Source organism: Schistocerca piceifrons, chromosome 6, assembly GCF_021461385.2.
Source record: "Schistocerca piceifrons isolate TAMUIC-IGC-003096 chromosome 6, iqSchPice1.1, whole genome shotgun sequence".
Classification (NCBI taxonomy): domain Eukaryota; kingdom Metazoa; phylum Arthropoda; class Insecta; order Orthoptera; family Acrididae; genus Schistocerca; species Schistocerca piceifrons.
In genome coordinates this window covers 367323518-367336002 of record NC_060143.1, presented here as the reverse complement: position 1 = coordinate 367336002, position 12485 = coordinate 367323518, and the positions used below count along the sequence as shown (strand labels likewise).

Sequence of the window (12485 nt, the reverse complement as noted above, 5' to 3'; positions counted from 1 at the left end):
AAATTATGTGTTGCGAGCAGAAACTAGAGAATAATCTTGAAGTAAACCCACTACCAATCATTTATATTTGAACTACAATTGAAGGCTTACATTCAGGCATTGCAAAGATTCATGGATAAATATTATTTCCATGTTTGCAGCATTTGGCAGTTTGTTCTCTTACCAATAAATCAGAATGTACTTTCCAAACAGAACTTAAGATTGGTACACATCCATTTACATCTTGGAACTCACAATTTTCGTGATTTCTAAGAAACTACTTCAGATTCACAGTTAATACACCCGTAAAAATTACATGAAATATATAACTGCAGAAAATATTGTCAGTTGATTTTATTGTGTTAAAGATATAGTTATTTCCCAACCATACAACCTTTAATGCTTCACTACTGAGGTTTTGATGATGTCATATCACAAAGTGGGGCAGCCATTGTTTCCGAAATTTTGTCTCTTGCTTCTGCAGTGCCATACACTGCACTTGATGATATTTTCATATCTTCATTGTCTTGATGTAGCTGATGAGTAAAGTGCAGCAAAGATATTTAAAATTTGTATTCTGTGCAGACTTTTGGGCGCTAAAGTCATTATAATAGAGTTTAATGATTTTAAATTTTTACTTTCAAGACTTACTGTATTTACCAATTACAAGAAGATCTTCTTTCCCAAATTTTTCATTCTAAAAATACAGGATTGTCATATTCAAAGATTAAACTATTGCTACTGAGGCCAACATTTTTGCATTGTTTGTTTGGTTACTGTAGGGTTCATCTTACATAAATCTTTGTATATTCAACTCACATGTAGATTTATTTTGAAGAATTCAGAAAGGTAGGGCTGGACAAAAGATACATTTGAACAAACTCCAAATTTCCTGTTGTGCCTAAGCACTACACACAGTGTTGACTTTGCTTGAACAGTACTAGTCTAGGGGATATGTGAGTACTGTGAGCTAGCCCCTACAACAATGTTTCTCTCCTTAAAATCTGACATTTGTTGTTCACACAAGAGGAAATAGCATGAAATTCCATCATCTTACAAGCTCATGTTGTAGTTGAACAGATTTGTAATAAAGTTCTCATACATGTATTCATACCGGACACAAACATTTATGCTATTTTTTTATGTAAGAGTAACATTCAAAGGAGAAAATGTCCTTCAAAAAGCATTACTTGATTCTGAACCCACATCAATATTTTATTTGGCTAGGAGAGACCATAATGATTTAGCAAGTAGGTGGCAAAAGAGAAATTTGCTTTCTGTTTATGAACCGCTATTAAAATACTGGGTAAAAACACTAACAAAATTTTTATCAACTTTAGAACAAGATGGTGACCTTCAGATGACATAAAAAATCAAATTTAATCCAGAATTAAATGTCTAATAAACAAAATAAATCACACTAAAGTAACTAATTGTTGTCATGAGAGTAAACTATGGCAGTAAGACCTATCATGAAAATAGTGCTAACAGACATCATTAAAGTTCGAGAATAGGATTAAATAATGACAGCAATCTTTTATTTATGTATTAGTTTCTGTTGTTACATATGATATGCATCCTAGAAGATATTGCAGTTCATACTTCACAGTTGTTCAAGCACAACACTATGGGAGGGTCGAAGGGAGAACAGTGAAGAATGAAGATGAGAGCAGGGAAGGGAGTGGTGAGTAGACAAAAAATGTCATGCTGCCAACCATGGGAATATATACCACATACTTTGGCTTTTTGTGAACATCTACTATGTTTAAACTTCAGTTTGCATGAATTCATTTGTAGTTTGAAGTGGACACATGCTCAACAATAGCATATATTTCTGCAGGAGATTGTAGAAGCGTGGATAGGGACCGGGAGTGCACTTACATGTTTCTTCCAGCAATGTTGGCAACGCTCAAGGTGAGGTATGACAGGAATGAAAGGGGGTGCGTCAATTACTGGTTTTACACAGCCAATAAGAGAGTAGCGAGCAGATGATATGTTTGGAAGTGAGAGACATTGTAACATTCTCATGTCAGCACAGAACTAAAATCTGCTATGTACTCAGAAAAAGAAACTGTGTTCTCAGTTTCCACTGCTACCTCAGAAATTGTAATTATATAAAAGAAAAAGCCAAATATTTTTGACCACAGAGATATAAATTTCACAACTCTGCTATTATGACAATGATGATGATTAATAATAGTGATACCATAGATGACAGGCATAGTAAGCAGAAAAGGTAGTGAAGATAAAAAGTAACGTAAACCATCTCTTTTCATCATTTTTTTTTCTCCTTCTGTTATCAAAATGCAGACAACTAATAAATGGCATATGTTTAGGTTAGGTATAATGTTAACTTGTTAGGCAGATACTTCATGTCAATAAAACTAAATCTAAATTACGTCCGGTTGCCTTAAAGGCCCAATGGTACTGACCGACTGCTGTAATCCTCACCCTACAAGCATCACTGAATGCAGATATTGAGGGGCACACCGCTGTCCCGGCTCTTGTCAGTTTTCGTGACTGGAGCCAACACTTCCCAGTCAAGTAGTTCTTCAATTGTCCTCACAAGGACTGAGTGCATGCACCTCATTTCCCTACAGTGTTTGGTACACTGGACAGTCACCCATCCAAGTGCTAGCCAAGTCCAACAGCACTTTAACATCAGTGATCTGATGGGAACTGCTGTTACCACTGTGGCAAGGTCACTGGCTTATGTCAATAAAACAGTTTGCAAATTTGATTAGTCGAAATATGTAAAAATAAATTTTTCTCAAGGAGCCTCTTAAAAAAAGAGAGGCCATCTTAAACTCAGGGTTGCCTTCTGCTCATGGAAATACAGTATAGCTTATAGATACAATATTTCTCTGATTTATTTTATGTGTGAGGAATACAGTTTTAGTACAACTATATGTGATTTTAACAGGTACATCTAATGCCTGCCGCAATAGGAATGGTGGTTGTGAAGACAAATGTGATCTAAATGAGGCAGGGTCTGTCATATGCAGTTGTTTTTCTGGCCGGAAACTGCAGGCTGACAATGCCAGCTGCTTAGTAACAGAATCTGAATGTAACACTAACATGTTTGGTTGTGCTTCTGGAGGCTGCATACCATTTCATTTAACTTGTGATGAAGTTCCTCATTGTGAAGATGGATCTGATGAGGACTCAGCCGTGTGTGGTAAGTAAAAAACTCACAATGTAGTATACTTTTAATTTTTCTTCACTTTGCATACATTTCTTGTGACCCTTTTCCATGCAAACAGTTGATATGTTTCAAATTTTTGGGAATAATATAAGGACTTTGTGATAATTCTGTTGTTCTGTGCTTACAATAAATATTCTCTGATATGAATGATGTGCCTTTCAGTCAAGAATAAAGTGAATACTGAAATCAACCATTAGCAGCAGGTTTAAACTGTGTACTGCTGTCAACAGCCCAGCCATTATGAATAAGTGCTGCACTTCATAGCCATGGACACAGCTTCAGTTTCTCAATAAGTAAAGGCCTATGCTCTGAAGTGATAACATAAGTGATGAGAAATTTATGGAGACTGAATGTATGTTATAGGCCATGAAGGTGCTCAGATAACTCTCTGCTTAATAACACTGGCAGACCAGAACAGATATTCAGCTTGATTTTTTCCTTAGACACAGTTTCAATCTGCCACTAATGGTTAGTAGTTCTTTTACCAATTATTTTAGCTTAATGCAAAGCAATTACATAATGGTATCAATAAAAGCAAATATAATTATAATAACCTAACAAAAACCAATTTTTTAAACTTTCAACAGAGTTTCGCACTTGTCCCGAAGATTATTTCCAATGTGGAAATAATAGGTGCATCTTCCGTAACCAGACATGCAACAATAAGGATGACTGTGGCGATGCAAGTGATGAAGTAAATTGCCTTTGCTCTGGTGATCATTACTTCCGATGTAACTCAGGTCATTGCATTCTTGGTGACTTCCGATGTGACCATGATCCGGATTGTCCAGATGTCAGTGATGAGATTGGTTGTCGTAAGTCTTTCAGTCATTGTTTGTGGAAGATTAACCTTTCTATTTTAATGTAATTTTATTGTACAATTAAGTACTGGCAAAAATTTATAAGGCATTATTTTTGTATTTTTGACTCTTTCACTTTTTTATGGCACAATTGTAACCAGCTTTGGCATTTAAAACCCATCTTCAGACGCTACAGGCGGTGTTTGATGAACAAGTGCTTATGTGTTATAATGCATGAACAGTTTTCATCAAATGCTGCCCATAGCATCTGAAGATGGCCTTTGAAAGCCAAAACAAGTTATGAGTGATAATTAAAAAGTTATTGGGTCAAAAATTAAAAAAAAATAATACTTTGCAATAAGTCAGTCACCATATCTGCAAACAGAATGTTGTTTCTTGTAAAATAAAAACAATACTTATGTTTTCTCTTGTCAGAGAAACATAGAAATACTAAAGGAGACACAGTGTATGGAGAAGACTAATTCAGTCAGAAACTTTTGAGTTAGCATTTGACGTATTCTAGTATTTACATTCTGTTCCTTAATTGCATCTCCTATCTTCCTAACTCCTTAGTTTCAGAAGAATAGATCTTTAATTTCAAATAAATATGGGAGGTGGAAATGAATATACACACAACTGTCCACATTAAGTCAACAAACTGTAGTATATCCACTACTGAGTTGGTGCCCTAAATAATAGTAATGAAACAAAAAATATAAGAAAACTGAACCATTTATAATTCAAATAAATATTTACAATGGTTTATCTGGGAAACTATTTGGAGTCGATAGATGTTTAAATATACTTTTGTTTCAAATTATCATTTATGTTACATCTAGGATGTTGCAGTATCATTTAGATAGTGGGTAAATGTGAATGTTGTGTGGTATGATTGATAGGATACACCTGGAGGTATACAAACATGAATAAGAACATGTGCAATAATGTGAAATAATAATACATTCAGCTATGTGTATTAGGCTTCGTATCTTTCTGACCAGTTACAGCAGTGCAGTTCACCATCTTAAGGTAAATACCATCTACTGCAACCATATCATTCGTCATACTATACAAAAAATCATAACATCTGTATTTCCAACAATGGAAAATCCAGGATGAAATGTAACAATATACACTCCTGGAAATGGAAAAAAGAACACATTGACACCGGTGTGTCAGACCCACCATACTTGCTCCGGACACTGCGAGAGGGCTGTACAAGCAATGATCACACGCACGGCACAGCGGACACACCAGGAACCGCGGTGTTGGCCGTCGAATGGCGCTAGCTGCGCAGCATTTGTGCACTGCCGCCGTCAGTGTCAGCCAGTTTTCCGTGGCATACGGAGCTCCATCGCAGTCTTTAACACTGGTAGCATGCCGCGACAGCGTGGACGTGAACCGTATGTGCAGTTGACGGACTTTGAGCGAGGGCGTACAGTGGGCATGCGGGAGGCCGGGTGGACGCACTGCCGAATTGCTCAACACGTGGGGCGTGAGGTCTCCACAGTACATCGATGTTGTCGCCAGTGGTCGGCGGAAGGTGCACGTGCCCGTCGACCTGGGACCGGACCGCAGCGACGCACGGATGCACGCCAAGACCGTAGGATCCTACGCAGTGCCGTAGGGGACCGCACCGCCACTTCCCAGCAAATTAGGGACACTGTTGCTCCTGGGGTATCGGCGAGGACCATTCGCAACCGTCTCCATGAAGCTGGGCTACGGTCCCGCACACCGTTAGGCCGTCTTCCGCTCACGCCCCAACATCGTGCAGCCCGCCTCCAGTGGTGTCGCGACAGGCGTGAATGGAGGGACGAATGGAGACGTGTCGTCTTCAGCGATGAGAGTCGCTTCTGCCTTGGTGCCAATGATGGTCGTATGTGTGTTTGGCGCCGTGCAGGTGAGCGCCACAATCAGGACTGCATACGACCGAGGCACACAGGGCCAACACCGGGCATCATGGTGTGGGGAGCGATCTCCTACACTGGCCGTACACCACTGGTGATCGTCGAGGGGACACTGAATAGTGCACGGTACATCCAAACCGTCATCGAACCCATCGTTCTACCATTCCTAGACCGGCAAGGGAACTTGCTGTTCCAACAGGACAATGCACGTCCGCATGTATCCCGTGCCACCCAACCTGCTCTAGAAGGTGTAAGTCAACTACCCTGGCCAGCAAGATCTCCGGATCTGTCCCCCATTGAGCATGTTTGGGACTGGATGAAGCGTCGTCTCACGCGGTCTGCACGTCCAGCACGAACGCTGGTCCAACTGAGGCGCCAGGTGGAAATGGCATGGCAAGCCGTTCCACAGGACTACATCCAGCATCTCTACGATCGTCTCCATGGGAGAATAGCAGCCTGCATTGCTGCGAAAGGTGGATATACACTGTACTAGTGCCGACATTGTGCATGCTCTGTTGCCTGTGTCTATGTGCCTGTGGTTCTGTCAGTGTGATCATGTGATGTATCTGACCCCAGGAATGTGTCATTAAAGTTTCCCCTTCCTGGGACAATGAATTCACGGTGTTCTTATTTCAATTTCCAGGAGTGTAGCTATAAAGCTAGTTGCTACTCGCCATACAGCAGAGATGCTGGGTTGTAGAAAGGCACAACAAGAAGACTTTCACACAATTAGCTTTCAGCTAACAAAGCCTTTGTCAAAATTAGACAACATACGCACACTCACACAAGCACAACTCACACGCACATGACCAGTCTCTGGCTCTAGCTGTTGGAGACTGTGGTCATGTGCGTGTGAGTTGTGTTTGCTTGAGTCTGTGCGTGTGTGTATGTTGTCTAATTTTGACAAAGGCCTTGTTGGATGAAAGCTAATTGTGTGACAGTCTTTTTGGTGTGCCTTTTTGCGACTCAGCATCTCCACTATTTGCTGAGCAGCCACTGTCCTTTTTCATTATACTGAAATATCTATATTTACTATTTTAAATGGCAAATTTACCTATACCGTATGCAAGGGAAAGGCAATCACTCACGTATAGTGGACTGATGTGTGTGGGATATACAAACATGTAACAGAAAATGGTATTCACATTAGCTTCTGAGCTTTTGCTCTTTTTCTAGTAAAAAGTACACAGATTCCCACACACAGACACCTAAGTGTACACGTCTGTGGCTGCAGCATGACTGCTTATTGCTTATCAATTACTAGAAGTGGTTGTGTGGACTAATGGAGGTGGAAATGGGGTAGGGAGGGTGCAGGAGGCAAGGAGACGGTAGCGGGATAGAGTGAGGCAGGTAGTTTGACAGATGACTCAGTGGCTCCGCAATAATGCCAAAGGAGTTCAGAGGCTAGTGTGTGTGTCTGTCTGTCTGTGTGCTTGTGCATGTGCATGAGTGCATGTGCATGTAAAATGCGCTCCATCAACTGACCTACATATTTTGTCCAGCATTTTCTACTGACATGTGACACATAGATGCTAACAAGCTACCAGTAGTAATGTGGAATAGATAAAGGCCCAAGAGTAACGTGCCCAGGTAATTTTGCATGTTAGAGCACCACTTCTGGGACAAGGAGGTACGCCAGCTCCAGATTGAATCTGCCAGGTAGATTAACGATGGGGGACAGTCCGTTGGCCAGCCTGGATGTAGTTGTTAGCCGGTTTCCCACTTTCATTAGGTGAATATTCAGATGGTACTAAAATCCTGTCCCAGTTACATGATTCACAAACATTTAGAAAACTTTCACTTGCTTTTACATGAATAGCACTACACACAGACAGTTGAGATATGTGTGTTCTATGCCAGAGGGTAATAGGGTGATGGCAGGAAAGGCATCTGACCACCTCTTCAACTAATAATGCCAAATCCATTAATAACTATGCTGAACATGTGCTGATATGAGACAAAGGCACAAGAAAAAGAAGGCGAAGAAGAAGAAAGAAAGAAAAAAAAAAGAATATGGTGAAATCTGACATCGAACAGAGGACATATCAGGAATAGCACTGAAGGAGGAGAGAAGTTTGAGGACCATAACTGGCGGAGAAGTCTTCTTTGATGACCCACCAAATAAGATGGAATGATGTGGGATGGTGATGATGATGATGATCTAATGACCTTGTTGCTACTAGGAAATTAAACTCTTATATCATAAGTGTTACTCCTATGTGGGATGGGATTTTACATTTTTGAAATATTAACATTCTAAGTGAACCTGTGGAATGTAAAGAACATTTATCTGTACTTCACAACCTATTTTTCATCGAATGAAGATTTTATGTTAGTTAAGATATAGATAATATTATGAGAAGGGAAGTTGCTACTCACCATATAGTGGGGATGCTAAGTCGCAGATAGGTACAACAAAAAGACTGTCACAATTAAAACATTTGGCCATTAAGGCCTTCATCAGCAATACACACACACACACACACACACACACACACACACACACACACACACACACATACATGCAAACGCAACTCACACACATGAATGCAGTCTCAGGAAACTGAAACCACACTGCAGGCAGCTGCACCAGTGCATGATGGGATTGACAACTGGGTGGGGGTAAGGAGGAGGCTGGGATAGGGAGGGGGAAGGATAGGATGGTGGGGGTGGCAGACTGTGAACTGCTGCAGGTTAGACGAAGGCAAGGGGATTGGCCCGGAGGGATTTTTTTTTTGGGGGGGGGGGGGGGGGGGAGTTGCGAAAAGGAGAGAAGTAAAAAGACTGGGTGTGATGGTGGAATGACGGCTGTACAGTACTGTAATGGGAACAGGGAAGGGGAGGATGGGTGAGGACAGTGACTAACGAAAGTTGGGGCCAGTAGGGTTATACCAGGGAAACCTCCCACCTCCCCAATTCAGAAAAACTGGTGTTGGTGGGAAGGATCCACATGGCACAGGCTGTGAAGCAGTCACTGAAATGAAGGATATCATGTTTTCAGTGTATTCAGCAACAGGGTGATCCAGTTGTTTCTAGGCCATAGTTTATCGGTGGCTATTCATGTGGACAAACAGCTTGTTGGTTGTCATGCCTTCATAGAATGCAGCACAGTGGTTGCACCTTAGCTTGTACACCACATGAGTGTTTTCACAGGTAGCCCTGCCTTTGTTGGGATAGGTGATGTGAGTGACCAGACTGGAGTAGGTGATGGTGGGAGAATGTATGCAACAGATCTTGCATCTGGATCTATTACAGGGGTATGAGCTATGTGGCAAGGGATTGGGAGCAGATTTTGTGTGAGGATGAATGAGTGTATTGCATCTAGATCTATTACAGGGGTATGAGCCATGTGGCAAGGGATTGGGAGCAGATTTTGTGTAAGGATGGACAAGTATACTGTGTAGGTTCAGTGGATGACAGAATACCACTGGGGGGGGGGGGGGGGGATGGATAGTGAGCAAGACATTTCTACATTTCTCATTTCAGGGCATGACGAGAGGTAATTGAAACCCTGGTGGAGAATGTAATTCAGTTGCTCCAGTCCTGGGTTGTACTGATGTGCGAGAGGAATGATCCTCAGGGGCCGGATGGTTGGTCTGTGGGAGGTGGTGGGAAACTGAAAAGAAAAGGCACGGGAGATTTGTTTTTGTACAAGGTTGAGAGGATAATAACAATCAGTTAAGGCTGTAGTGAGACCCTCGGTACATTTTGAGAGTGAATGCTTCTCCCTGAACATGCGACTACCATGGGTGGCTAGGCTGAATGGTAGGGATTTCTTGGTACGGAACTGGTGGCAGTTGTCGAAGTGGAAGTATTGCTGGCGGTTAGTAGGTTTGATATGTATGGAGGTTCTGATGTAGCCATCTTCGAGGCGGAGATCAACATCTAAGAAGGTAGCTTGTTGGGTTGAGTGAGACCAGGTGAAGTGAATGGGGGACAAGTTGTTGAGATTCTAGAGGGATGACGATAGGGTGTTCTCACCTTCGATTCAGATAGCAAAGATGTCATCAGTGAATCTGAACCAGGTGAAGGGTTTAGGATTCTGGTTTTTTAGGAAGGATTCCTCTAAATCGCCCATGAATAGGTTGACTTGGGATGGTGCCGTGCAGGTGCCCATAGCTCTAACCCAGATTTGTTTGTAGATAATTCCTTCAAATGAGAAGTAATTGTGGGTGAGGATATAGATGGTCATGGCACTAGGAAGTAAGTTGTTGATTTGGAATCGATCGGGTGTTGGGAAAGGTAGTGTTCAGTAGTGGTAAGGCCATGGGCATTAAGAATGTTAGTGTCCATGGAGATAGCATCAATAGTGATGAGCAGGGCACCGTGTTGTTAAGGCACATGAACACATGAACTGTGGAGAGTTGATGGAGGACATGGTTGCTATCTTTTATATTGGATGGTAGGTTCTGGGTAATAGGCTGAAGTTGTTGTTCTACAAGAGCAGAGATTCTCTCAGCAGTAGCACAGTAACTGGCCACAGTGGGGTGTCCTGGGTGGTTAGGTTTATGGACTTTAGGAAGGATTTAACAGGCAGGAGTGTGGGGAGTGATGGGGTGACTAGATAGGGGTGACTAGAGAGATGGACTTAGGTGAGAGGTCCTGCGATGGGCCTAAGGATTTGAGTAGTGGCTGGAGATCCTGCTGGATTACTGGAATGGGGTCACTGTGGCAAGGTTTGTAGATGGAAGTATCTGACAGCTGGTGGAACCCTTCCATCAGGTAATCCTTGTGGAGAGGTGGAGCCTTTGTCTGCAGGTAGGATTATAAGGCTGGGATCAGTTTTTAGATGGTGGACTGTGACTCTTTCTGTAGATGAAAGGTTAGTTGGCATGTTGTGGGATTTGGGGAATGATGGTCAGTAATCCAGCAGGATCTCCAGCCACTACTCAAATCCTTAGGCCCATCCCAGGACCTCTCTCCTAAGTCCATCTCTCTAGTCACCCCTATCACTCCCCACACTCCTGCCTGCTACATGTTTCCTAAAGTCCATAAACCTAACCACCCAGAACAACCCGCTGTGGCCGATTACTGTGCCGCCGCTCTGCTCTTGTAGAACAACACCTTCAGCCTGTTATCCGGAACCTATGTTCCTATATAAAAGATACCAACCATTTCCTCAATCGACTCTCTCCAGTTCCTGTGGCTTAACCACATGGTGCCCTGCTCATCACTATTGATGCTATCTCCATGCGCACTAACATTCCTAATGTCCATGGACTTACCGCTGTTGAACACTACCTTTCCCGATGCCCGATGGATTCGAACCAAACAACTTACTTCCTAATTGCCATGACCAACTATATCCTTACTCAAAATTACTTCTCATTTGAAGGAATTATCTACAAACAAATCCGGGTTACGGCTATGGGCACCTGCATGGCAGCATACTAAGCCAACCTATTCATGATCCATCTAGAGGAATCCTTCCTAAAATCCCGGAATCCTAAACCCCTCGCCTGGTTCAGATTCACTGATGACAATCTTTGCTATCTGGATCGAAGGTGAGGACACCCTAACCACATTCCTCCAGACCCTCAACAATTTCTCCCACATTTGCTTCACCTGGTCTTACTCAACCCAACAAGCCACCTTCTTAGATATTGACCTCCACGTCAAAGATGGCTACATCAGTACCTCCATACATATCAAACCTACTAACTGCCAGCAATACCTCCACTTCGACAGCTGCCACCCGTTCCATACCAATCAGTCCCTTCGATATAGCCTAGCCACCCATGGTAGTCGCATGTGCAGTGATGAGCAGTCGCTCTCAAAATATACCGATGGTCTCACTCAAGCCTTCACTGATCGTAATTATCCTCCAAACCTTGTACAAAAACAGATCTCCTTTGCCTTATCTTTCCAGTCTCCCACCACCTCCAAAAGACCCACTATCTGGCCACCACAGAGGATCATTCCCCTCGTACCTCAATACCAACCAGGACTGGAGTAACTGAATTACATTCTCTGCCAGGGTTCCAATTACCTCTCGTCATGCCCTGAAATGAGAAATGTCCTGCCCACTATCCTTCCCACCCCTTCCAGAGTGTTCCTCTGTCCACCGAACCTACACAATATACTCGTCCATCCTTACACAACTTCTGCTCCCAATCCCTTACCACATGGCTCATACCCTTATAAGAGACCTAGATGCAAGACCTGTCGCATACATCCTCCCACCACCACGTACTCCAGTCTGGTCACTAACATCACCTATCCCATCAAAGGCAGGGCTACCTGTGTGATCTACAAGCTAAGGTGCAACCACTGTGCTGCATTCTATGTAGACATGACAACCAACAAGCTGTCTGTCCGCACTAATGGCCACTGGTAAACTGTGGCCTAGAAACAAGTGGACCACCTTTGTTGTTGAACACGCTGAAAACATGATATCCTTAATTTCAGTGACTGCTTCACAGCTTGTGCCACATGGATCCTTCCCACCAACACCAGCTTTTCTGAATTTCACAGGTGGAAACTTTCCCTGCAATAACCCTCCTTCCCTCAACCTTCATTAGTCACTGTCCTCACCCATCCAGCCCCTGCCCTGTTCCCATTCCAGCTCTGCATAGCCGTCATTCCACCATCACA

The 12485-nt window shown here is 42.7% G+C and overlaps 1 protein-coding gene across 1 annotated transcript in view; it reads left to right on the top strand.

Moving 5' to 3' along the window:
- LOC124802490 (low-density lipoprotein receptor-related protein 1) overlaps nucleotides 1-12485 on the top strand; it is a 735000-nt gene that overhangs the window by 580945 nt on the left and 141570 nt on the right. Inside the window, exons 41-42 of the mRNA XM_047263305.1 lie at nucleotides 2903-3157; nucleotides 3772-3999. Coding sequence (XP_047119261.1) covers nucleotides 2903-3157; nucleotides 3772-3999 — 483 coding nt within the window. The remainder of the gene's footprint in view (nucleotides 1-2902; nucleotides 3158-3771; nucleotides 4000-12485) is intronic.